The sequence below is a fragment of the Lygodium microphyllum genome, chromosome 2 (assembly GCF_053477565.2).
Source record: "Lygodium microphyllum isolate KBCC chromosome 2, Lygodium_microphyllum_v1.1.10, whole genome shotgun sequence".
Taxonomy (NCBI): domain Eukaryota; kingdom Viridiplantae; phylum Streptophyta; class Polypodiopsida; order Schizaeales; family Lygodiaceae; genus Lygodium; species Lygodium microphyllum.
The window spans coordinates 95961328-95989157 of NC_141136.1; the positions used below are offsets into that span (position 1 = coordinate 95961328).

At 40.8% G+C, this 27830-nt stretch overlaps 1 protein-coding gene across 2 annotated transcripts; it reads left to right on the forward strand.

Moving 5' to 3' along the window:
* On the forward strand, window positions 1-27830 carry IRX9-L (Nucleotide-diphospho-sugar transferases superfamily protein). Of its 2 annotated transcripts, none has more exons than XM_087696420.1 (5): window positions 1-384; window positions 474-567; window positions 799-1912; window positions 23153-23402; window positions 27229-27830. In XM_087696420.1, exons 3-5 carry the CDS (start codon window positions 1041-1043, stop codon window positions 27397-27399), a joined length of 1293 nt encoding a protein of 430 aa, XP_087552546.1. In that variant the 5' UTR covers window positions 1-384; window positions 474-567; window positions 799-1040; the 3' UTR covers window positions 27400-27830. The 2 variants fall into 2 exon arrangements, with proteins under 2 accessions (XP_087552546.1, XP_087552554.1); XM_087696428.1 differs by having other exon boundaries at window positions 479-567.

Genomic DNA, 27830 nt, shown 5'->3' on the forward strand with positions numbered 1-27830 from the left:
ACCTGATTGGAAGGGCCATCGACCGCTGCTCACTGGCATACTGAGGGTGGACGAAGGCAGGCGTGCACGAGGAGGAGGAGGAGGAGGAGGAGAAGGAGGAGGAAGAAGAAGAAGAAGAAGACGACGACTGCGCCGCAGCTGTCTCAGCGAGTCGACAAGAATGGCCGACTGATCTTCCTGTCGTCTCCAAACCGCAGATTTAGATTAGCCATTGCTACATTCAAGCCCCCCGCATTCGAGCATCCAGGATCGCAGCATCCAATCCCAGAAATGGCCGAATCCGAGGAGCTTCTTACCTCTTCCAGTTCCCCTACGTGCATATATTTCGCCATTCGGTAAAGAATCTGCCTTCATTCAGGCATCTCCGGCGCATTACAAGAAAAGGTACGGAATGAGCATGATTTGGCAGCATGCATTTCATCCCTTGCATTTAGCGCTGATTTGTTTGCAAGGCATGTTTCTGGTGAATGCAGAACAGGAGGTCAACGTATTTGCAAACATACTGAAGTTCATCGCTTTGCAGTGAATCGATCAGTAGAGCTTCTTTTTCCCGACCAGAGTGAAGAGGTACGCAAGACGTTTTGCCATGATATCATCGTAGTGTTCTTTAGCGTCTGCTGTTATGGCCTAACTTACATCACGGATGTATCACAAAGCATCATTTTTATTACTTATGTGCTAATTTTCACGTACTGGCTATACGCGGGGCATAAATCAAAAGCCTCATTGAGTAGTAGCAGATGTAAGGGAGCGGTATTAAATCCTTGACTCTTTGATCACACTTGCAAATCTTTGCAGGTCACCGAAGGAAGCAGCATTTGTGCCACAATACAGTGATGTCTATGAGTTAATTGATGCAGCAGTCCTAGTTTTTTTGTAAAGTTCGACAAGGCAAAGACTTCATATCTTGCTGCTTCACAGCGCTTCACAGTTTTCAGATAAAACGCTTGAAATCCAGGACAAGGCTTTCCTTCTTCTGATGACCTGGACTGTTTAGTCCAGGCTTTTCTGGAACTGCATTTGGAGTTAGATTAGACAGTATGGCTCAGTTTCGGCGAAGTTTGTCTCCTGCCAATCATGATCCTTTAATGCAAAATGGGACAGCATTTCCTCTTGTAAATCATTCATTTACAGGTGCACCAACAGCAAATGCCGCATTTCCAGCTGTGAATGCCTCAGATCTGTTGTCACCTAATGGTCGGAATCCTTGGACTTGGTTTAGATCTTCTAGTAGGCAAGGTGCCTGTGACAGATTGAAGTTGAAAGGGAGTGTGTGGAAAAAGCCTTATGTACGTGTTCTTTTTTGTTTCTTTGTGGGATTTCTGGTTGGCTTGATGCCTTTTTCATTGCCGAAGTCAGCAAGTTACAAAACTGAAGCTCAGCACGAGTTTGCCCTAGAGGTCAAGGGTTTTCCTAAATATTGGCGACACGAAGTGAGTAGAGAAAGACAAGGGGAAGCAGTGCAAGTGAACAATGATACAACTAATCAATCCAACAGTTCAAGGGTAGTTACAAGCCTGCTCGAACAAATTGTTTCTGATGGTCAGATCTCAGATCCCACTTTTGGCAAACTTCTTATTGTCGTAACTCCAACTTACAACAGGCCATTCCAGGCAATGTATTTGACCCGGCTTTCTTACACACTGAAGCTTGTCAGACCACCTCTTTTATGGCTTGTGGTAGAGATGCCAGCTCAGACTATGGAAACTGCAGTGCTTTTGAGGAACACAGGATTGATGTATCGGCATCTTGTTTGTAACGAAAATCTGACAGACATCAAGGATCGTGGAGTGCATCAAAGAAACGTGGCACTTGCACACATTGAGCAGCATCAGCTTGATGGGGTGGTGTACTTTGCTGACGATGACAATGTGTATACCCTCGAACTGTTTCAGCAAATAAGAATGGTTAAGTAAGTTTTGTGCTTCAGCTTTTGTGATAAAAAATTTATTTGTCAAAGAGCAAATATTTGAAGTTCGATCTTTGAAAACATTCTGAAAATTTTCAATCGGGATGCTTGAGATAGGAACAATGTTCTCCTTATAAACATCTCTTTCACTTGAGAATCATTAGCTTATCAATCTCTCTCCTTTGAATATGATGCTTTGGGGATCCTCTCCCTTTGAGCTTTGCAAAACTATGTTTTGAATACTATGAACTTGCAGTTGGAGGCCTCTCCTTTTAAGAATGTGCAAAAGCTTGGATGTACTGCCTTTAATTCCAGAATGGAGCAGACATATAAGTCACATCAGTTTTTGGTTTGAGTGCTACCTTACCTTCATGCAGCTCTTTCTCTATGTTTCTTTTCCTTATCATATTTCTTTTGCGATATAACCAACCAAGTGAAGCATATGTCTGTGGCTAGCTTTGGATAGTGTGCATCTCTAGACGCTTGGGACCAGGGACGAGAAGATCCCACCTCAAAGGCATACACTTGGTCCTCTTGGGTCCCCATGCCCACCACAACCAAATCTTGTTCTTCACTAGGGCTTGATATACCCTTCGAAGAGCCATCAGCAGCTTGTGTATGCACCATAATCCACATCTACCAAGTAGACATTGTACTCTTTGTTTAATATTACCTTGATTACCTCCCAAGAATTCATCTCACGGGTAGTATTAGTATGAGAACTATGTTGCAATGTTTCAGACTCTTATGTCACATCCACTTCATTGTTAACCCATCACCCATGTCAATGCCTATGCAACAAAGAAACATCTTGGATCAAAGCTTGTGGTTGTTACTTATAAATTGTAGGAACCCTCCATCCTAGTTGTAACCATAGTTAGGTTTTGGAACTTGAGGATTTAAACTTTTATCTATCATCATCCCGGTTGCTATTGATGCCAAGTCATTGTAACTTTGTTAATTTAACCTATCCATTGAGACTTGGGAGTTCTTGCCTCTAATGCCTTTACCAAGGCACTCTACACGTTTGTGACCTTTCTCCTTGCATTTGATTCATATGTTATCCTTTTGTAGCCGTTGTGTCTCACAAGTAGTTGCCTCTTGGGAAAACTCTCCTTCCATACCATCATTGAACTTGGCATATGTCTTTGGATCCTTTGTTATAGTGCCATCTCTATAATGTGCTTCAACATAAATAACTTCTGTACCTGTACTTCAGAAGACATAGAAGTATCCAAATTGCTATAAGCTTTGACATAATCATCAATGGGGAAAATTTTATATAAAAAAGGATACATGAGGAGGAAGCTCATAAACTTGATGGAGAATGTATCCCCGTGCTTCTTTGGCTTTGCTAGAAGGACTCCTTCTCTTTGCTTTGTTGCAATTTAGTTTTTGTTGGTGTCAAGTATTAGAGAATGGTTGATCTCATCTCAGCCCAAGTGGTCACACTATTTTCTTGTAGGTATGACTTCCCCTAGAAAGCCACACCATCTCGAGAGTCTTTGTGCATTGAGAATCTCAAACCCTTGAGTATGCCATAGTCAAGATAAAACACTATTGATTGCTCGTGCCCAATTTTAAATGATCCTACCATACCACTTGTGGTTTGAACCTCAACATCATGAGCTCCACTCCCCCATTAGAAGCCAAGCCAGCTCATGTGAAGGAGAAGAAAGGAAAGGAAGTGGGTAAGGGAAAGGAAGATATATGATGAGAAGGGTCGAAGAGTGCTCTTGCTTCATATGAGAATCTTCGTGCTCAAGGTTGAGAACTATCTTCTCTAGCCAAATTGGCATCAAATTTTGTGCTTGAATTACATATGATGCCCTTGAACTCGAACCACCATCATGGGTAGAATAGGTGTTTGTTGTTGAGTTTATATTCATTGCATGCTCTAGCCATATCACTAATTGAGTCTAGATTCACCTTTGTTTGGTGTTGATAACCTCCCTTCAAATTTCGAAGCTAGGAAATCATCACCCAAGGTAAAGCAATTTGACTTTGTGGAAGAGTGAGTCATGACCCATACTCCTCCATTTGCGACACAAGCTCTTTGTGTGCGATTGCAATGGTGATGATGCTGGAATGATGCAATGTGGAAGTGAAGGAACACCTTACCAATGAGCATGCAGACAATGCATCAACATGAAAGCATAAACTCAAATAACACAAGATGCATGGACATGGACTACACTAGTTTGCAACATCATACATGACAATATATGATAGTCATCATGATAGTGAAGTGGAGTGACAATGGTAGCCTGCCATCCGCGTTTAGGACAAATCTCATGTGTCAGGTGAACATAGAAGCATGGAATTATGGAGCCCATGTAGGCAAAACTAAAATGGGCACCCCTCCAAAAGAAATAAAAAGTGGTCCATTTAGCATGAATGCATATGTGGTTTAAGATAATCTCTGATATGTCGCTAGGTCATACGTGATCACTTATAAGGAAAATTGGAAGCACAATACACCATGAACACACTCAAAATATTGTGCCCATTGATATGCCTTGGTAAGCTGCTCTGTGAATCCAAATGTTGTTGAAGAAATGTACCACCAATCCATCGAAAGATAGGAAGGAGCTAACCAATTTATTGTGCACCAAAGTTGTGATCTATTGACAAGCCAACCATATGGCATATAAGGATTGCTTTTGGAATGAGAGTATGAGAAGATGATGATAGCACCATGTCTTAAGACAAGCAATACACCTCAGCCATTGATCAATCAAGAAGAATAAAAGATGGAGAAACATGTGATTGTCTATGAGAAATGTGAGACCATGAAAGCCACCACTTTAGCAAGTCAAGAGTGTGATAGGACAAGTCAATTATACTTGTTCCTTCACCACCGTATAGATGTCCTCTATGGTGGATGCATATAGAATCCTCCAAAAGGTGACTAATATAGGAGGTTGGAACAACTTTTGAAAACCTGCATCCTCAAAGGCTGAAGTAAGTTAAACTATGATATGGATAGCATGGGTAAATGCCATAGCACTCAATCCCCAGCTTCATGAGTAATGTAACATTGTATATGAATAATCCAATGATAATGTAATGGGAAGAACAAGTAATAGTAGCAATGAGAGAAGAATATAGTAATGTAAGATTATATATAAAGAACCCAATGTTAATGTAACCAGAAGAACAAGTAATAGTAGGAATAAGATAATGTAGAAAGAACCCAATAATAATATAACTCGAAGAACATTTAATACTAGCAATGTGAGAAGAATTTAGAAGATATCTTGGTGGATTCAAGCATTGTTGCCAATGCTATAGATGTTACTATTGAAAAGGTGGAAATTGAAGAATATCATATGTCAATGCAATCCCTATGCGAATACCAACATGAGGCTTAGGATCTACCAATCATAAAGGTCAAATGTAAAAGAGAAGAGAATACCAATCTATGTGAGAACACTAGTGAGACTGCTAACCAATGAGAACATGCCAAAAACAATACAAAGCTATAGCTCCATGCAGCAGCCCATCAAGCCTTACTCGTTGGAAGGTGGCAGGAGCATTACAGAGCCCAAACGGCATCACTCTATAGGCATAGGTCCCCCATTCTATGGTGAAGGTTGTTTTGGATTGGTCCTCCTCTGTGATTTGAACTTGGTTATATCCAGTGAATCCATCCAAGAGGGAATAGAGCTCATGACCTGCTACTGTGTCCGACAATTGGTCTGTGAAAGGGATAGGGAAATGATCCTTTTTCGTCTTTGAGTTCAGCTTTCAAAAGTCCATACATATTCGAAGTTTCCCGTTTTTCTTGGGTACAACCACAATGGGCGAAACCCATTCATTGCTAGCCACGGGATAAATGAACTCGGCTTCAAGAAGCTTCAATAACTCAGCCTTCACCAGAGCAGAATAATTAGGATTCATACGCCATTGTCTTTGCCTTATAGGTTTGGTATCACACTCTAGGTCAATGTGATGTTGGCATACTGTGGGATCAATCCCCTTTAGGTCTTGGTACGACCAAGCAAACACGTCTAAGTTCTCCTTTAGTAAGTCTCGCATGACCACTAGTTCTTCTTCTGGAAGATTGAGATCCACTTTCAGATGACGTTCAATATCGTCAGTATCCAAGAACGTCACTTGCCTTTCACCTTCCACTTCACGGATAAATGTCCCACGGATTGCTTTTGGATAGATATCTAAATCCTTCAAGGGAGTAGTGTCATCATTTGATGTTCCACTAGAACCGGTGTCCTCTTTCTGAACGATTGACTCATTTGTCTGGTGAGATTGCTGGAAGGGTATCAGAGCTTTGTTTGCTTCTGTATGAGTGGTGATTTCTTCTGGACTTAGGGATTTATCTTCAGAGGATGTTTCCATGAATGTCACATAGCAGGGACCTTCTATAAGCCGTGGCTTTGATGGCTCTGGCTTCTGTTGACAAGGGGCATCATCATCCTCTTTTCTCCAGAATGAATGGTCAGGGTGACAGGAGCCATTGGTGAACTTAATTTTTATACCTTTGATCCATTGCTTATGCAGATTCTGCATACTTTGTGGTCCATTGATCAACCCAAATGGAACCATGGTCATTCCATCCAACACCTTGAGATCTTCGACCTATGATGTCTCTGTAGGGACATCAGCAAGATCCGTCCTCTACGAGAGGAACTTAGCAATAAGCATATTATCCACATAAAGCACAAGTATAATAAGGCTTCCATCATCAGCCTTCTTAATATATAAGCAGTGATCTGCTCTACTCCTTTTAAAACCATGTGAGAGCATGAAGGCATCAAACTTTTTATACCATTGTCTAGGAACCTGTTTCAAACCATATAAGCTTCTCTTAAGCTTACATACCAAATGCTCCGTTCCATGTATAACAAAGCCTTCGGGCTGTTTCATGTACAATTCTTCTTCTAGATCACCATGCAGAAATGCAGTTTTAACATCCATTTGATCAAGTTCAAGATCCATAGATGCTACAATGGAAAATAACACTCGAAGAGTGGCCATTTTGACAATAGGAGAAAACACTTCCTGAAAATCAATGCCCTCATTTTGTGTATAACCCTTAGCCACAAGTTTGTCTTTGTATTTGGGTTTGCCATCCACACATTTGATTTTATAGACCCATTTGTTAGGAATGGCTTTTCGATCCTTGGGCAATGTAACCAAATCCCAAGTATCATTCTGATACAATGACTTCATTTCTTCTTGCATAGCTAGCTTTCACTTTTTCTTTAACTCACATAATAAGGCCTCTTTATACGTAAGAGGCTCACCTTCATCTGTGAGCAAAATGCAGTCTAAAGAAGGATCAAATCTTTCTATAGTTCTTCTGACATGTGTAGACCTTCTTACCCAATGATCTGTGTTATTAGGTAATGGATCCATATCCAAGGGAATGCCAATGACCTCATTGTTTGGCTATTGAACTGCATGTTCAGGTTGCTGTAATACAATTTCAGGCTGTTGTAATTCATTTTCAGCATGTTGATTTTGGTGCTCAAGCTGATGTTCAGCATCCCCTTGTTGTCCATTTTCATCTAGCTCAATAATGATACGCTGATTGTCATAATCAGCTTCAAAAGGAGCTGAATTTTCAGTGGCTAATGGTTGCTCAAGTAACTAATCATGCTGAAATTTAACTTTCTTTTTGTTTGAGTCATTAGATGTGACATTTTTCAGCAGCTTTGACTCATTGAATACCACATCTCGGATGCGTAGCACCTTTTTCATGCTTGGAACCCAAACTCGATAGCCCATTTCACCTTCATCTCCATAACCCATGAAGATGCCTCTATGAGATTTCATGTCAAGTTTGGTTCTGCTATCAATAGGTACATGTACATAGCATTCGCAGCCAAAGACTCTTAAGTGGTCATATGAAGCAGGTTTGCCAGACCAAACCTCTTCAGGGATGCCACTTCTTTCAAGTGCACGATGTGGAGATCGGTTGCAAATATGCACCGCAATTTTAAGAGCCTCTCCCCAAAATGATTGCGAGAGATTAGCTGTAGACAGCATGCATCGAATCTTCTCACGTAATGTGCAATTCATTCGCTCAGCCACACCATTAGATCAATCCATTAGATGATGGATTGTAAGGAGGTGTAAGCTCTCGTTTAATCCCATTGTCATCACAAAACTTATTGAAATCTTTAGATACATACTCTCCCTCATTATCTGTTCTTATGCATTTTAGCTTTAAGCCTTTTTGACTATTAATCAACGCATAAAAACCTTTTAAAAGCATTCAATGTCTCACTTTTTTGCTTAAGCGAGTAGACCCATAGCTTCCTAGAATAGTCATCAATAAAAGACAAAATAATGAAAACCACTATGAGTTTTTATTGCATGGTGCAAACATCAGAATGGACTAAATCCAAGATACATGCCTTCCTAGAGGCTCCATGAGAGTATGGACTCTTTACATGTTTACCAAGAACATAGTCATCACAAAAGTCAAGCTTTGAGCTTTTCACATCAACTCTTCCAAGTGAAGAGAGTGCCTGCAAACCCTTTTGGCTCTTATGTCCAAGACACTTGTGCCATAACTCCATGTGCGACTGTACTTCAGCAACTGCAATTCCAAGAAGTGCCTTGCAGTAGAGATAATCCAGAGTTCCCTTTTTACCACCTCTAGTGACTAGCATAGATCCTTTTTGGATTTTCCACGTACCACCACCAAAAGTAGTGAAGTAACCTTTGCTGTCTAGCTACCCAATAGAAAGCAAGCTCTTCTTGATGCCAGGAACATACCTAACATCATGAAGAATCAATTCCTGACCATTTTCTAGAGTGAGGTGTATGGTGCCCATTCCTTAAATATCACATATATGATTGTTGCCAAGGTAGACTTTTCCAAGATTACCTTCTGCATAAGTAGAAAAACACTCCAGAAATGGAGTTACATGAAAATAAGCATCGCTTTCAACAATCCATGATTGTGACAAACCATTATGAGGTGACAACAAGGCATCTATCACAATTTGTTTTAGTGATATACATGCCAAGCGGATCTAAAAATGCAACCAACAAATCAGCATCTTTATCATCTTCTATTTCCTCAATAACAACACTAGATACTACATTTGCTTTTTCTAGGGTAGAGTTGCCATCCTTGCCATTCTTTTTGCCTTTTGCATTAGCTTGCTTCTTACGTTCTTGTTTCTTTTTAAAGTACCTACAATCAGGCTTTTTATGCCCTTTGCGACCACATTGATAACAAGTTACATCTTGCTGTTTTTCCTTGCTTTTGTTGCGATTTTTGTTTTCATTTGCAGCATTATACATTTTTTCAGTTCTTCCTCTTACATTATAGGCTGATCCAGTGTTTTCCCCACTTGCCTTGCGTCGAATCTCTTCATTCAGAATAGAATCATACACACCATCAAATGTCAAGTTGGGGTTATTGCTCAATACACAACCAATGCTTCCCATGAATATGGCAAGGTCATGAGCAAGAAGATAGCCCTCAATTTAGGATCAAAAGCTGGCAAACTTGCATCATGTAATTGACTCAAAATACTAGTGAAAGCATTTAAATGCTTTGAGGCACATTTGGACTCATCAAGCTTCAAGTTGACCAACTTCCGCATGAGATGTACCTAATTGATAGGAGTTGTATTTTCATAAGTAGCCTTGAGTTTCTCCCAAACTACATAGGCAATATCAAGCCCCTTTATATCAACCAAGATATCATCTGTGACGGCCATTTTAATGTAAGTAATGGCCTTTTTATTCACTTTAGCCCAATCCTCATTTGACAAAGCAACATGCTTATGTTATTCTAAAGCATCATCACAATTCTTTATACCCTGCATACAATTTTTCCAAAGATCAAAACCATTTCCGTCAAATTTACGAATCTCAAAGAGATTCTTTGTGTCAGATGTAGATGCACTGCCAGCCATCTTCAGCAATACACAACTGTAATAAAGGGCTGAATGCTTTCAGTCAATAGCAAGGTTTTTGAATTGTAACAACAAGTACACACTCTTGTACTTCCAAGATGTTCAAGACGCAGATGTTTAACTTTAAATTTCAGTCTCAAGTACTGATTATAGCATATGCACGAATAATAGCTTCCACTTCAGTAGTACATCACCAAAATTCCCAAATGCAATGACCCAAATGCTGTATTTAGCACTGTTTCATTGCATAATGAGTATTCAAATCAATACATGTAGCAAGAGAAGCTGCCCTTTTTCAACATTTGAAACATCCAAAACTCTAAAGGCTCCCACGCAGCAGTGAATCTGTTGCAAATTTCACTGTCTAGTCTCAAAACAACTAAAAAATACATCACCAATGTGAAAAGCCCCAAAATTTCTGTAGTGAATCTGCTCCAATTGCATAAATACATCTTCTCGAGCATCAAGTGTGGGCTAATGTTGCAGAAATTTCACGATTTCTGTAAAAGCTCCAAATTTCTGGGTCCAAGAGTGCACAATTTCCAAGAAATTTGCTCAACCAAGCTAAAATTTCACTTGTATTTGAGAATCCCCAAAATTTCTGAGACTTGTGCACTCAATGTCTGCAATTTATGGTCCAGAGGTCACTGCAATATGTGTCAGGCACCAAATTTGTGAAAAGCCCTAAATTTTAAGAAATAGATTTGCACTCTGTACTTGTATGTGTGAACACCCAGTAGAGAGGGGAAAATAAGATGAAGTAAAACAAGGAAAAATGGGCTGTTGACCTTCTGTCCGTCGTTTGTGCGACGTGATGACATGTCGACTGTCGCGCAGCAATCTTCTGACGTGCAGCAGTCGCCTCCAGTCTCGTCGCGCAGCAGCGTCGTGTAGTAGTCGCCTCCAGCCCCGTCGCGCAGCAATGTCGTGCAACAGTCGCCTGTCGAGTCGCCTGTTCGGCAGTTGTCAATTTGTCAACTGCACCCGACTAGTCACCTAGCCCGTTACGCCTGCATTGTTCGACTACGCCTAGCCCGTTAGCTGCACCTGACCAATCAATCGCTTGATACCTGCTCGTCTACTCCTCAACGGCCTGATAGAATGATTGCTTGCTTGCAAGAGCCATTGGCTCTGATACCAGTTTGTAGAGTCGAAGCGAAAGCAAATAGAGAAAGAGAGCTGAGAGCATGCACAGTAATCGAGGAGTTCAATGACTTAGAGCTGAATAGTGTTTGACAGTGATAGTGTGAGAGTGAGTCGTTAGATAGATGTGTACCAGTGTGGTACACACGGAATAAAAGATTGTATTTATACCTAGGGTACGGTACACTTACACCCGTTAGGTTGGGTTCACATGTGTGAAGTAATATATACACAAGATCACGTAAAGGGCCTTTACACCCAACAAAAGGTGGGTGCATGCCAACTAGGGTTTGATTATCAATAGTACGACATATGGGGGATGGGTTGGCAATGCTCAAACACATGATGATGCTCTTCATGCAATAAAGAGTTGATAGTAGGGTGTTACTTAAAATGTAGAAAATGTGGATTCCTAGCCATAAAAACCTTGCAAACTCTGACAACGATTCGGCCACATGAATGCCCCAAGCATTTGCAATGCAGCCAATGAAGGTTTACTCAACAAGGGCACCCAACACATTCAAACTCAAACGAGGATCTTGGAGTCCACAAGATAACTAGATTACATTGAGAAAACTACATTACCCAAAACCTTAAAAAGCAAGTGAGGGAACATGAAAGTTACAAAGCTAATCATGATAGTATGTGAAAATGCTCAAATGTTCATCAACAATCAAGATTGTGTCATAAACACAACCTAGATTCTTGATATGATGTTAGAATAGTGCAATGTAGAAGTAAAGGAACAATGCTTAAATGTTCATCAACACTCAATAGTATGTCATATGCACAATCCAAGTATTTGATACCATGTCAGAATGATGTAAATTTGAAGTGAAGGAGCATATGATCAACGAATACAAAGACAAAACATCTATTAAAAGCATCAACTCCAAGAACATAAGATATCAAGAATGGAATCTACTAGCATGCAACAAGACGAGATACAATAGCCATCACCATACCGAAGAGGATCAACAATGGTAGCCTCCCACACCAAGGACAACTCTCATGTTTGAAGTCCTAGCTGTTATATATATAGTCAAAACCCAAATGAAAGCTCTATGGGGAGGACCAAAAAGTGATCTAGGTGGAGTTAACATAACCTCTAACAAATAAGCCCCTTGTATTGCTGCTTCTAACATAATCTCTAACAAATAAGCATCTTGTATTACTTCTTCGGGAATAAGACGATTAAATATTGAACTCCATCAAAGCTTCCCTTCTTGTAAGACCTTCAGCACTACGATAAAGCAAGGGAACAAATATTGGAGCTTTTTGATTTGGTACACCATGAAGTTTGGGGTTGGGTGATTAATCAGTGTTTGGTGAAGTTATCTGTTGGGCATACAGCCCCTTAAATGAAAAAGTGATTTCTATATCAGCTTCACCTTTTCATGTTAAGCTGCAGCTCTTTGCTTCTTTGCTAGGTTGATGTGTTGGTTTTGGTATCAATTGTTAATTTGTTAGAGAGTTGGCTCCATAGCTTGCACACCTCAAAAGAGGTGAAGAATTCAAAAGTGGAAGTAATCTACCCACTCATATATGGCCATTAAATAAAGTACACAAGGGGGAAGGGCTATCAACAAGTGTTCATGTTGCACTCTAGCCTATATGCAACCTTGCACGATTTGGCACGTGGAATGCTTAATCTCAATCAGATATTTGATTAGCCACAATGCTCTAGCACAAATTGGTGCTATACAACACTGGTCTCCATGCAAATATCAGCTAGGAGAATCTACTTCAAGTCCTGACTGACAATTAGAAAGGAGGGCCTAGGATTTTGATTTTGATTGAAAAGGTGAGGGCCTAGGCTCTTTATAGCCAAGCCATGTGGTTGACTTGAGAAGTCATATGGACCTTAGCAGATCCTACCACCATACAAACAACCAACGTTTTGGCCTTCATGCTTGCTTGTTGGCCGCCCAAACATGCTAGCCCTCATACTCATTAGGCAGGTCCTCAACATGCCATTGACCTTTGAAGCTTTGTTACATAGATTGTCTTGGCTTGATCAAGCTTCTTGTGCCAACAATGAACTTCTTACACAATGCCTCATTGACCATGCGTCTTTGCTATGGCCCATGGCTGCACTTGATTGAAACTTGGTGGTGTGTAGTGCTTGCTTGGGAGCTTGTGCTCAAATTGCCTTGGGTGGTGCCCAAGATATTATGTAACCCAAAGGGTTTTCTTAGGTTGTCTCAACCTCTTGAGGTTTTGGTTATGCCAAAAGCTCATTGATATTGCTTGCCCAATTGGCTGGCCATTGTGAACTTTAGAGGATGCCCAAGCGTGTCAATATTGTAAGGCTAAACTAAGGTTTGTAGAGAGAACATAGAGAGCAGGAACATGATTACAGAAATTCATTAAAAATTAAATCTAGTTTCTAAAAATAGTATCGTTTAAGAAATTATTAAATTAAAAGCCAAGAACATAAGAGACTGACTTTAGAAGCTCTTGATCTTTTAGAAATGACAATCGGGAAAAGCAAGGGTAGATTAACGCAACATGGTCTATTAAGAAGTAATTGATGATTTGTGCTTGTGGTATGACTATCTTTGGTTGTGAATGTGGTTAACTTATTCTAAATTCGTGCTTGTGATAGCTAGAAGGAAATGAGGACATTATGGAAAGGACCATAGGGATCCCCACATCAACAAGTCTAGAGCATCTTATGGGAGCTGAAGAAAGTCACGGTCTGGTCAACTCAGACAAGAATGCAAATGAAGAAGAAGAGAATGAAGAATGAATGTTGTAGTGAATGAATGAAGAAGAGATACAACTGAGTGTGCTGAAAGAGTGGAGGCAGTCCATGGGAGCAGGCTGAGAGTCTTGTCCCTTGTGAACGGATCATGAGTGCAGCTAACTACCAATCTTGATGCAGAAATATCATGTAGACCACTCTGACAGAAGCTCAGATGAATAGGACTGTCAAACACAACAGATTGGGAGAGGATATGTGATGATAAAGCATGTTCACAAGGGGGGGGGTTTCATTTTTAGACTTGAGGATTGTGGGGAAGGTACCTATTCCATCTGATCATATAGTCACAAGATATGGCAATTCTTCCCTGCCCTCTGCCCTCTGCCCTCTGCCCATCCTGCTTTGTGTCCCATGTGACTATGTGGCAGAGGGCTGAAGACAGCAGGATGGCAGGCTGGATGTCAAAATGCAGCAGTGTCTAGGGAGGAGGATAGAAAAACTCAACTGTGTGCATGTGACGGGCTCTAGAGTCAATAGCAGCAGCTGGATTTCAAACACAGCAAAAAGGGAAGGCCTTAGATGAAAACACAGGCTGCAAGGAGGTATGGGATCAAGTGACAGCATCAGAGGATATGGTAGCAGTGGCAGCCTACAACCTGAAATGCAGCTGCCCTAGGAGTGTATGCAGCTGGTTGGCACCACCAGCAGGTCAAGTAGCAGCAGCTAGAACAGCTGGGTGGCATCTTGGACAGCAGCCAAAGAGAGGTATTGGCCCTAGGGTGTCACTCTAGATCGTCCTAGGATCTATCAGGATTGTAGAGGTGATGTATTTTTTCTTTTGAGTTGCCTAAGAGCTGACCCTAGTGAAATCAAAGCATTGGACCAAGCGTGTCGCAATGGATTGCTTGCAATGATCGCAAAGGTTATGAGCATTCCTATGATTAGAATTTTGTTTTTTTCTTTTTGGTTTTTGACTTAGCTTAGTAGTTAATACAAAAGTGAAACCCAAAGCATTGAACCACAATCAAGGGTGCCATCATAGGAATATGGGTAGTTGTAGGTAATTGATACAAGAAATGTGGTAGTTGCTCGAGATCCTAGGCGAGCAATGGAAGCTCATGATGCTTTGCTTGATGAGGTAAAAGGCGATTATGTTGTTAGCAGATATGTCAGCTCATGTGGGAGTTTGTGTATGCTAGATTGGGTTGGGCATGTGTTAGATATTTTAGACATTTTGTTTGTGCTTTATTTTTGGCATTTTATGCCAGTTAGCAAGCATTTAATGCTGGCCAACCAGCTGCTATTCATGGCATATTTATTGCCTATATAGTTGTGCTCCTCCTCCTCAGTTAGTGTACTCATCACCTAGAGGTCCTGATTGGAGAGTGAAGCTAGTGCTAGTGCCCACACAGCTAGTGACTCATTGTTGTATGCGATTGTCTCATGTCTTGGTATATGGATTCCATTTCCCAAGCATTCTTTTAAGTTCTTTTCTTTTGTAGTGTTCTTCTTTTCTCTCTGTCTTGTCTTCAGCAGTCTATTTTAGTAATCACATACGCTTCCATTGCTATATCCACTTTTGACATAGTATTAGATTTTAGGATCTATGTTCGTGCTGATGTTTTTCTACTGATTACAGGTCTGTATTACTTTTTTTTGATTAGGCGACCTATTGTTGATTGCTTGTAGCTTGTTTGCTGTCTCTCGTAGCTTGTGTTTCCTTCTAACCTTGATTGTTGGTTGGGCGACCGTGTACATGTCGTTTTTTACTGTTTCGGGCATTTCTTGGGTGTGTTTTTCACTTCTTGTAGTAGTCGCCCTCATCTTTTGATGAGATTTTGGTTTCCATTGCGTGTGAACTCTCAATTTGTGTAGTCTTTGCTGTTGGTTTGGCTGTCTTCTCTCTTTGTCCACCTTCTATCTTCTATCTTCTCTTCCTATCCTCTCTAGATGGCTCCTCTGTGCACTTCTATTGATGATAAGTTACATGGCCCTGACTATCTAACATGGAGTGTTTTTATGAAAGCTTGTTTCGTGCAAAAGCGGTTATGGTATATTGTTTGTGGAGCTATTCTACGTCGTCAACATCCTTTTCTAGTTCCAGAAGATTTTGATGAGGACAATTATGAGGAAGTTATACTTACATGGGATACGGATGATGCATATGCCTATTTTGCTCTTCTTCAATGTATTTTTAAAGAAGTTCTACTAGTGGTTATCTCCTACAAGACATCTCTAGAAGTATGTTCAAAGCTTTAGATGTTGTATGAGGCACCTTAGACCATGTGTGGAGTGACGCTTTATGGACAACTCCAATAGATAAAGTTTGAGCCTAAGGACACTATTTAGTCATTTTTACTCCGTGTTACACAAGTACATGATTATCTTTGATACATGCAATCTGCCCTTTCAAAGGCACATCTTGTAGGGATGGTACTCTACAAGCTTTCTCGGAGTTTGATGGAGTGGCCAATGCTTTGAGGGTGCAGACATCCTCGACACCTATGAGCTTTACCCATATGTCCTCCATGTTGCTTGAACATGAGGTATCTTTGCATCTACAGGGCGGGGTTCCAGCTCATTATATAAGTTTTGGTGAGGCTCTTGTAGCTTGAGAGAGGGGGATGATAGGAAGAAGTTGAAGTTCCAATGTTCTCATTGTGGTAAGAATGGACACTTCAAAAGGATTATAAAGAGTTAGCGGCTATGAGTAAGGAGGAGGAGGAGAAGAAGAAGAAGAAGCAAGACTTAGACTCCTTTGCTGAGTCATTCTCTTCCTTAGATTCCGATTTAGATCCTTCGGCCCAGATGAAGGCCAAGGCGTTGAAGGGGTTTGCTTGTTTAGATCGAGGGAAGGGCTTGCTTGCTCCTTCCTATGTTGCTTTCTATTATAAGTGATGGAGACATCCCTTATGACTCTCCGGTGTTAGAGAGGGAGTATGAGAGGGTGGTGAGATGATAGGATAGGTGAACCCCATCTACACAGGTAGATAGGTGCACAGGTTCTAAAGAGGGACGTGCTTGACTCATCGATTAGAGTTTGGCAAACTCAAATCCTGGTGTTAGGCTTGACATCCAGGTTAATGGTGGGTATGTATTTGACAAAGAGTGGGATTGGCTCCTAGTCTGAGCTCACATGAGGGGACACTTTGGCGGTTTGGCCAAGGGGGGAAATTCAAGGTCATACATGTTCAGAGGCATTTTTGACAAGATGGTCTTGTATGCTGTTGCGAGACCTTGTTGACAGACATTGAGAGCTGCTTTGATTCTTCTTTATTTTCAGGAGTTGGTATGATTGACATTGACATCAGGTTCTCTTCGAGTCACCTTGGTGGTGGCTTGTGCATCCATTGCTAGGGTTTCCATGGTTCTACTTTGGTGGACATTGTTGTCTATACTATGATGGGACATTATCTTTGTATATTGTATTGTATCAGATCACCTCTGATTTGAGAGAGGGTGTTAGCAGATGTGTCAGCTCATGTGTGAGTTTGTGCATGCTAGATTGAGTTGGGCATGCATTAGATATTTTAGACATTTTATTTGTGCTTTATTTGTGGCATTTTAGGGCATTTTATGCCAATTGACCAATATTTAATGTTGGCCAACCAACTGCGATTCATGGCATATTTATTGCTTATATATTTGTGCTCCTCCTCTTTAGTTAGTGTACTCATCGCTTGGAGGTATAATTGGAGAGAGGAGCCAATGCCAATGCTAGTGCCCACATAGCTAGTGACTCACTGTTGTACACGATTGTCTTGTGACTTGGTACATGGATTCCATTTCTTGAGCATTTTTTTAAGTTCTCTGCATTTCTAGTGTTCTTCCTTTCTCTCTGTCTTGTGTTCAACAGTCTATTTCAGCATATGTATATGCTTCCATTGCTGCATCCACTTTTGGCACATGCTACATGACTAAAACACTAACTTAGGACAAAATGCAAGAACCCAAAATACAAAACACAAACACAAACAAAGAAAAAAGATAACTTTGAAGTAATGCATGAACGCTATAAATGAATGAAATAGTGCACAAGATGCTCAAAGGCAGAGCTGTCTAATAGTTGATGAATCTCATGGGAGTGGGTTTAGGGAGTAGTCAGAGACTGATGTCCATTGGCGACAGATCTTGACCGTTGTAACCACCAATTGGAGTTTAGATGATGTCGAAAATGGATGGGCAGTAGGTTGGAAACCAAAATTCAGTAGTTTGGAGGGCTGGAGCTAGTAAATATAGCAATGTATTGCTTGATGGAGCCGTCACATGCAACAATAAACAATTGGGTGACAGTTGGAGAGGGTAGGGCAGCGTGTGTAGCAACCAAACACACATTGGAAACTGTTGTCTTGGGTGACTTATTGCAATAGCAAATGCAGCAACCTAGAGCAAAAGCAATGAAGGCACCATCTAAAGGAGAGGTCACTTGAATGTAGGGAAGTAGTGGAGTAGACATCTGAAAATAGGGCACTTTGGACTAATGATGGCATGGCAGCAGTGAGATTGTTTGAACTCGGAAAAGAAGGGATGAGGGAGTGGTTGAGCAACCTCTTATTTATGGATATGGATCCTCCCGAAATTAGGGTTTTGGCTTATGGGACACAAAAACTTTGGCAGTGTTGAGTTTTGGGGCTGTTTTCAAGAGCTAATGAATATTTAATGTGTAATACATTCTTTTTATCTTAACAAGGGCATGCATAGATAAATAGGAAAAAAAAGAAGCTAAAATCGAACCAACACAAGTGAAAAAAAAAAAGCCAAATAATGGCCACCATAGGCCACCCTAGGCCAATGGGAGTGGGGAGGGCTCGAACGGATTACTCCATGTCCAGTCAGAATAAGCGAGTCAAGCTATTGTTCCAATTGCAAGATGATAATAGAGGAGTTATCGAAGATGTTGTAACTTGCTAGAAAAGAGCAACAAAAACTAAGGGCCATAAGATGGGCATACAAGCGGTAGGGGATGGCAGCTTGATGATGAAGAAAAGAAGTCTCTACACGAAGGGAAGGCCTGTAGAGGACTGTAATCCCTAAAGAAGTTTCTTACAATCTTGGGAATCCCCCAAATGAAATGGGCCAAGGAATCCATAGCCGCACCTTAGAGTTTGTCCCCCTTTGAAATGGATGGGGAGTACGAGGAAACCATGGATTGGTGGTGCACAAATGGAAACAAGTGCAGCAATGGAAAGATGCCTTGGAGGGTCCTTTATATTAGAAGGGGAATGTGTTGGAAAATGACAGCTAGCTATGGAGGAGAGAAAAGAGGGACAATGAGAATGTGTTGAAGCAAAAGAATAGAGTATACTTGTTGAACTGAAAGAATGAGAATGAAAGGTACAAGATAGGCTTAAGATAGACCTAGCTCTAACTCAACTAGAGTTAATTGACTCTAAATCTAACTCTAAAAGTGGTGACACAACTTATAACTTTAGTTGCGTTCACACTAAGAATTGAAAAAGAACTACTAAAACATTGGGCATTGCACATAGAATTGGTTAATTCTAACACCTCCCTATAGTGCCAATGTGGTAAAGTACAGGAATGATCAATCACCAAAGGATTGCAAGTTTAAGGACTCACGAAAAGCCTCAAACTTCTCACGAGATAGTGCCTTGGTAAAAATGTATGCAACATTTTCTTGTGTAGGAACATACATCAAGTTGATCTCTCTTGCATAGCATCTCTCTAACATAATGGTAATGCACCTCAATATGTTTCGTGTGAGCATGAAACATAGGATTTCGTGCCATTGCAATAGTACTCTGACAGTAAAAAATAATGGGTGTAGGATCCTCCAATGGTAAATGTAGATCGGTCATTCGCTTAACAACTCGCCAATGTATAGTTTGTGGGCTATACATATACCTGCTCACTTGAGATACTGCATATTGAATGTCACGGCGTGTGTTTGCAAAGATAAATAAGACAACCAATAGCCTGGGCTATAAATTGCAACATTAGACATCTCTTCAGCATTATGCATAGACAGCTTTAAGCCTGGCTCCATAGGAGTGCACATAGGTTTGCAATATTGCATATTAAACCTATATAACAACTTATCCACATATTGTGACTATGACATGATGATACCATGCTGGTTTTGGGTGAATTGAATCCCCAAATAATAGTGTAGACAGCCCATATTTGACATAGCAAATGCATGTTTCAATTCAGTCTTGAAATCTACAATTTTTGCTTCTGAAGGTCCAGTGATCAGCATGTCATCTGCATAAAGAATGATAATCAACAAGTCCCCTCCTTCATTCTTAATGTATAGAGTGGGAGCAGTTGGACTCTTTTTGAACCCTTTGCTAGCCAAATATTCATCAATCTTAGAGAACCATGCATGAGGAGCCTGTTTGAGACCATGAAGGGCTTTGTTTAGCTTGTATCCCATGTGCTTTTTCCCCTTAACCACAAACCGTGGAGGTTGTGACACATAAACATCCTCATACAAATCTCCATTCAAGAATGCTGTCTTGATGTCCAATTGATGTATCTTCCAACCATAATTTGCAGCCATAGCAATTACACATCTCATCGTACTCATACGGGATGTAGGAGCAAAAGTCTCTTCATAATCTATGCCCTTATTCTGTGCATAGCCTTTTGCTACCAACCGTGCTTTGTACCTATCAATGGTACCATCAGCCTTACGTTTGAGTTTAAAAATCCATTTTGTGGCAATGGCCTTCTTGCCAAGTGGTAAATCCACAAGATCCCATGTAGAGTCAGTGGCACTAGAGTTTAACTCATCCTGCATAGCCTGCATCCAATGTACATCTTGTTGAGCTTTGTCCAAGGAAGTAGGCTCATCATCATCCAACAACGAGCTCAAAAATACATGCTCATCACCATCTTCTACTTCCGTAAAGTCAGCCAAATGGGCTCCCCTTGTATCATGTGCTGCATGTCTCGCAGCCCTTCTAGCGCGCTGAGCTAAAGGAGCATCTATTTTACTCTTCTGGAGAGTTTATAACAGCCATCTCGGGACTGTTTTTGCTGCATTTACAACAGCTCTTTCATGCTGTACTGCATCTTCCATTGGATGTGGCAAACCAGCATCGATACCCTACTGTTTAAGCACATATGGTGCAGCAACAGCTTGCTGTATTATGTCTATCCGGCCATTTACAGCAGGCACATGCTCCAAAGAAAGCGGCAAGAGACCCTAAAAAACATCACCAATATCATGGGTGGCTGGCATTTGAAACTGATCATGTGAAAATGTAGCATTTTGAGCAAATATGACATCCCTATTACTGACAAAAAATTTCTTTGTGCATGGGTCATACAAGTGATAGCCCTTACTTTTTGAACTATAGCGAGTAAATATGCATTTTATAGCCTTGTCATCAAGCTTTGCTTGAAACTCTTTCGGAACATGTTCATAGATTGTGTAACCAAACACCCGAAAGTAGTCAACCTTGGGTTTCTTGCCATGCCAAGTTTCAAAGGGGGTGATCGTCTTTAGTGCCTTAGTGGGTGCACGATTCAACACATGATTTGCACATTGAAGGCTTTCTAACCAAAATCTATGATGTAGCCCCCTGGTTTTGAGCATACAATGAGTTATCTGCATAAGATTGCAATTCTTCCGTTCAACAATACCATTTTGCAAAGGAGTCATTCTAAAAGTGGCTTGATGTGTAATGCCATGATTAAGCAAATATGTCTCGAAAGTATGAGACATGTGCTCAAAATTGAGGGCTTAGAACTTGAGTTCTAGTAGTTGAAATTGAGGAATTTTAGGGAGATTCAAGAGGCTAGCCAACCAATGTTAGATTTGGGGCTGAATTTGTCTTTCGAGGAGCAAGGTGAAGACCAATCCCCAAGCAAACCAAGGGGCAAATTGGTTTGGAGGTTTGTTGGTTAATTTTGACAGCAAGAGACACTTGGATTAGCAAAGGAGATCAAAGAATCTCAGTTCTTCTCCTTCCATTTGCAATATAAGATAAATAAATACAAGGGGTCCCCATTTTGGAGCCAATCAGGTGTCCAATGTTCAAGATTAAAGTGGTAAAATGTGCATTTTCAGTTGATGTGAATTTTATGCTTGCTGTAATTAGTGCTTAATTAGGTTATTTACCACCCTATTTGAGGAGGAAGGTTGGTTTCAAATGGTATGAGTAGTCAAGAAGGAACTTGGTCACGTTCCACCTAGAAATAGGCTGCCACATGACAAATGTGGGTACAAATCCCCACCTAAAATGTTTAGGACAAATTAATTGATGGACAAATACACTGTCAAAGCTCATGATGTCCTTGTTTGACTCAAATTGAGGCTCACAAGCAATAGAAGGCTGATTTTGGAGATCCAAAGAGCAAAGTTCTCCAAGTAGTTGTACCAACAGTTCAATAATTATAAAGAAATACTGCAAGAGGTGCCACACTTCAGGGCCAATCTTTCTTTGTGTCTAGGTGTTGAAGCATTCTATCTACACTGTTCTGTTTGTTTTTTCGTTGCTGAACTTCGGTTTCTAAGATTAAGAGCTTGCAAGCTAAAGTTGATTGCCCTTTGGTTTATTGAAGGTTGGTTTCATCAAGACAAGAATGAAGAGACCTGCCACAACATGTGAAAATAGCCCCAAAACTAGTGACAGCCATCTCCTTCCGGCCTCCTCACCTCTACCTATTCATGAACGAATCCCTAAACCTTTTACCCCTACTCAATGCTGTTCTTAGACTAGTAGGCTTATAAAAACTTCTTTTGAGTGTTTTCAGCTGCTCCATCTCACTTTGGGATAATGAAGGAAACCATGCTGATGCACTGTTCATCCACCATGAGAGTTGTTGCATATTCTATATGGATGTGAGCATGTATGCATTTTACATCTTTTTATAATTTGGAAGAGTAGTTCTTTTTCTCACTCTCAGGATGATTGTAATTTAGCTCATCCCTCACAGATCAAGGCTGAGAAAAATGGATTTCTTTTTATCTTTTTGTTTTGGGGGGGGGGGGGCGCGGGTTTGCAAACGATCTGATTGTCACATGGGAAAGACCAGGTGGTAAATGCAAGAAGTGGAATGTTGTCAACAATCTTTAGTTTCAAAGTGAGCTGCTTGTAAGTAGGCATTGGGGCTTGAAAAGGCTGTTTTGCATCTCTTGCTGGGTTGTTTGCCTGGTCTTTGGTGCCATCTATCTTGCTTGTGACATCAGCTCCATGTCAACAACTAGTCCAATGCTGATCATAGTAGGAGCCTCCTAGGAAATGGGATTCACAGTAGAAATCACCTGTGGCATGGGGGAGCAGTATAAGACTTCTCTACAATGGAGGAAACTGTAGAAGTACATTGACATATGTAGGATAATGAGCATAGTATTGCATGGTAGAAAAAGCACTCTGCTCATACAAGGAAATCATTTTTAAAGGCATGCTTTTCCTATGACTATACTGTTTGACATGGCTGAAATTGTAATGCTCTTTGGAGTAGAAAGTTGCTGCATGAAACTCTAAACTGAATGTTTGCCAATTTTGTCTTTTTGTGTAGACGTTTTGGAACTTGGCCAGTTGCTATGCTTACTCACAGCAAATCTAAAGCCATACTAGAGGGCCCTGTGTGTGAAGGGCAGAAGGTCATTGGATGGCATACCAATGAAAAGAGCAAGAGGTTAAGAAGATTTCACGTGGACATGTCTGGATTTGCATTCAATAGTACTATTCTTTGGGATCCACAGCGATGGCGGAGACCAAACTTAGAGCCTATTCGACAGCGGGATGATATCAAAGAGGGATTCCAGGTTAGTGAAACTGTCATTATTTAAGTGTTGTTGTTATATGAAATTGCTTCTATTTGTATACATTGATGAGTCACGACTTGCAAGTCCAAAGGTGTCTCTCCTTTCCTATTTTTCAAGTTCCTTCCTCATTTCATCTATTGGGATGTACAGTGGAGTGATTGACCATACATCTAGGTTTATCTTGTTGAATGGAAATCGCACAATTCATGTAATGAGATCATTATGCTGCTCGGGTTTTTGTTGGTATTATGCAATTGTTTGGTGCTTAACTTTGCTGGGGTGATTTTCAGTTGCCTCATATAGTCCAGTAGCTAGCTGGTAGAACTCTATTATTGGGATTGTGGCTATGGCCATGTGTCTTGTAGCAAGCTATGTTAGAGCCGAATTTCAATTTTTAGATGCCATCACAGCTAAAACCTTGCCAGCATCTTTCAATGTATTGGTAGTATATGCTGTTGTATCCTTGTGTAAGCTTGGATAAGAAATTGTCAATTGCTGCCAAGACAGGTGAGGTGAGGACAAGGGGTATCATGTTATATTGATTACGAATGATTGGATCACATTTAATCATGCGTAATGTTTGATGGAAAGAAATCAGGTTCTAAAAATGGATCTGTGTTACCTGAGCTGAAATAGTTTGGGAATCTCTACCAAAGTTAGCTGTATGGGACAAAGTACCTTTTCATATGAATTATGGGTGTTACATGTAAGCTTATTTGCAGAAATATGATGGGCTTACTCCTACTTGAAGGTGGATGTCACCATGCACCATTGTCTCCCTGAGGTCTGAACATGTCACATGTGGAAAGAATTGGCCTTTTGTCAGCTGCCCTGCTCAGGGTTGATTTGGGCGTTAAAGAAATCTAACTTGCCAGTCATTTGATAAATTTGCTTACTTGCAACTCTTGGGCCCTTGCGGTTGCTTGCACCTATTGGCATTTGGTTGACTGTTGCTACCTTCCTAGCTACCTGGCCATTTTTGACTGTGCTGAATGCCCATCTAGCTGCCATTGGGTGTCTCTCCTATCTAGCTTCTCATTGACACCTTGTAAGGCACAGACTATGCCATGCCTTGCTATGCTCCTCTAGTGAGTAGGATGTCACTCTTCTTCACTAGAATTGTGGCTTTTAGTCACATGCATTGCTATGCCTCTCCAGTGAGTAGGAAGGATGTCACTCTTCTTCACTAGAATTATGGCTTTTCTTCATATGCATTGCTTTTGGGCGTGCTTAAAGTTCTTGAATTGGCCTGATGAATGTCTACCAGTCTCAGAACTCACTGAGCTTGTCATGCCCTTTGGTCAAACCCCTTATCAATCTGATTCAGTTGTGACAACTCAATGGAAAAACAACTTGTATTCTTTTGTAATGAAATTTGTAAATCTTATTACTTTTTGTTACCATTGCTAAACAGGGCATATGCTTTTACAATGGTACAATGGCATGGTGAATTAGTCTTGAAAATTGCTCCTAGAGAGATTGCTTTTGGGAACAGAAAGAGAAAATGTAGCACTTGCTTTGGGAATCAAACTATTCCTTTTGGGAAAGCAAAGAGGAAAAATGAACTCCTAGAAAGTGAAAAACTAGCCTTTGCATTTGGTAATAAAGAGAGAAAAGTAGCCTTTGCTTTATGGAATTAAACTAGTTCTCACTTGTGAGCAACGAAGAGGGAAAAGGATGAAAAAACAAAACGGTTGGAGGAAAACACAAAGGCAATGTTCTAGTGCACGTTACTGTACACTTGTTGTTCTTTGATGTTTCTAGAATAGTGCATTAGAGCTGGCCATTGACGAGTGGTCATAGGTTATGGTAGACCTATGTCGTGGGTTAGAACAAAGATATTACACATTTTCATATTTATGAATAATGATTCCGTTGGGCACTTGTGATTGCAACTCAAGCATATCAGGGCTAGACTTACACATAACAACGAATTTTGTGGGGTGTGGACTAGAAAAATCTCCATGCTCAGTGAGTGGCCAAGAACTAGCTCCTTTGTGAAACCTGACATTGAATTGGGCAGTCAAATAATATTGTATGCCCTTGAATTCAAATCACCATAGAGAATCACCACTGCACCATCTCCACTCATTGCTCCAAAAACCGTTTGGTGCTAGTGTCCTCTATAACTAGGGGATTGTTTCTCAAATGGGTTCACCCAGAATCATTATAATCTCCTGGCAAAAACTGTGGCCTCCATATGGGTTTACTCGTCCTGGACAACCATGTCTTTATTTGGAAGTTGCCATGTTGCAAACTCACACTATTGCTTTGGAGAAGAAGGGAAGAATTGTCAAACCATCAAAGTTTACCTCCCCATTAAGGCTTTAATTGTTGGTAAAAATTAGGGAATGAAGATATGATCCTCTCGACTGGTTTGTTCTTTGTTTCAGAATTGTGTAGCATATAATGGATTTTGGGTGGGTGTGGCTACTGAGTGCTTGGTCCTACGATTGATGCAGTGTATGCAGGGCCCTTTCCACAAAAATTACCTTACACCATTATTCAGTGGTATGGCTTTCTGCAAAAATTCATCTTCAGCCTGCTGTAGGGTCAACCTTTGGCTTTTTGCTTCTTCATCTGATTGTTATGATTTGGCTCTGCCTCAACTATAAAGCATGTGGTTCCCAAGCGCCCACAACTCCAGAGAGAAGATAATCCTAACGTGGAAATGCTTTTTTACAAGTGGGGAAGTAGCTGTATGATAGCATGCCCATGCTTCATAATTCTGTCTGAGCACACACTGACACTCTACATAGACTGTAACCAGCCCCCAAAGAATATGCCTGCTGTCATGTTCTGGACAAATCTCCCATCAGTCACCAGCAGTCTTAAAATCATGAGCCTTTACTGCCTCGAGCAATGATCCATACTCCAGGGTTAACCTTTGGATCTTTTCTTGATCATCTGATTGTGATGACCTGGCTGTCACAGTCTGGGATATGCCTGTCTCCTGGACCCTTACAGTTTGAGAAAGAAGAGAATCCAAATGTGGAATGACTGTTACACTCTTATATACCAGCAGTAATAGTGATGTATGTAAGGGGGACATCACAATCCAGCCTGAGTGCACTCTTGCACTACATACACTAACCAGGGAATGCCCTCTATCCTGTTCGGGACTGACCTCCTATCAGTCACCAGCAGTCTTGAGTCGCACAACAAACTATGATCACCAGACTTGGTGGTGCAGATGCAGATGCACAAAAGTCCAAGGGAGGAGGGAGGGAGCGTGTGAAAGAGCACCGTCTGGCAAATGATGTATGTACTGGAGGGGAATCGATCAATTATAGGGTCTCACTGCTTGTCTTTGTGTTGCCTGTTGTTCATTCAATGGAGAAGGGAGTCCTGCAGTTCCAACATGATGGGTGAATGGAGAGATGTAAGCAATTGCACATGCAAATGGAACGAGAACTTGTGAAATGAAAATACAAAAGGTTGGTTTGAAGGACATTTATTGAACATCCTTAGCCAAAGAAAGTGAGAGAAGTTTAGGGTAGTACGTGAATTCTAGTATGTCTATATCACTAAGCCTATGAATGAAGGTTTAGGTATGGGGTTTTGGATCTAATTTTGATACTACTGTTGCATTGTGCACTTATACTACTGCTGGAGGTTTTTTTGCAAAATGAATGATCTAATAGTAGGTTACTGCTTGTAGAGAGGTGAGTTGCAGGCTAATGTCACGGTTGAGCCTTGTGTGGTTTTCTCAGCTGCTTGTTGAATTAGTGTCTCATATATCTCATATGGTTAAGCATTAGAAGTAGACGGAATGCTGATGCAAGAATTTGAATGTGTTAGACTCTGACAAGGAATTCTGTGGCAGGAAACAACTTTTATTGAACAACTCGTGGAGGACGAAAGCCAAATGGAAGGTCTTCCAAGTGGCTGCTCAAAGATCATGGTTTGGCATCTTCATCTTGAAGCAGCAGATTTGAACTATCCTCCAGGATGGAAATTGGATCAGAACTTGAATGCTACCATTTCATTTCAATAGTTTCTCATGTATAGACGGCCTTCCTTTTCTGTAGATCAAGACTAAAGTAAGAGAAAAAAATGGGGCAAACGAGTAAGCTCTACAAGTCACAACAGCAAATATTCTTTTATTGATATGTCACAAGGTGTCCTTTCAGTTTTGCCAGTGTATACTTGCCTGTACATCAACATTAGATCAGATAAACCATCTGAGAGCACCATTTTGGAGCTTCTGAAGTTTCCAGTTCTTGAGATCATGCCTCATGTTTCAAAGCGCTAGTTACCTGGCTAAATATTGATTGTACTTTAGCTGGCCAAAATTTCCAAAGAATGGTTTCAATAGGGAATCATTGCTCGAGACTTTTGATGAAGGGGGTGCCTATGTTTGTAGATGGCCAGATTACAATGGATATGTTAAATGTGCGAACATTTGACGGGCTTTCAGTAGAAAAA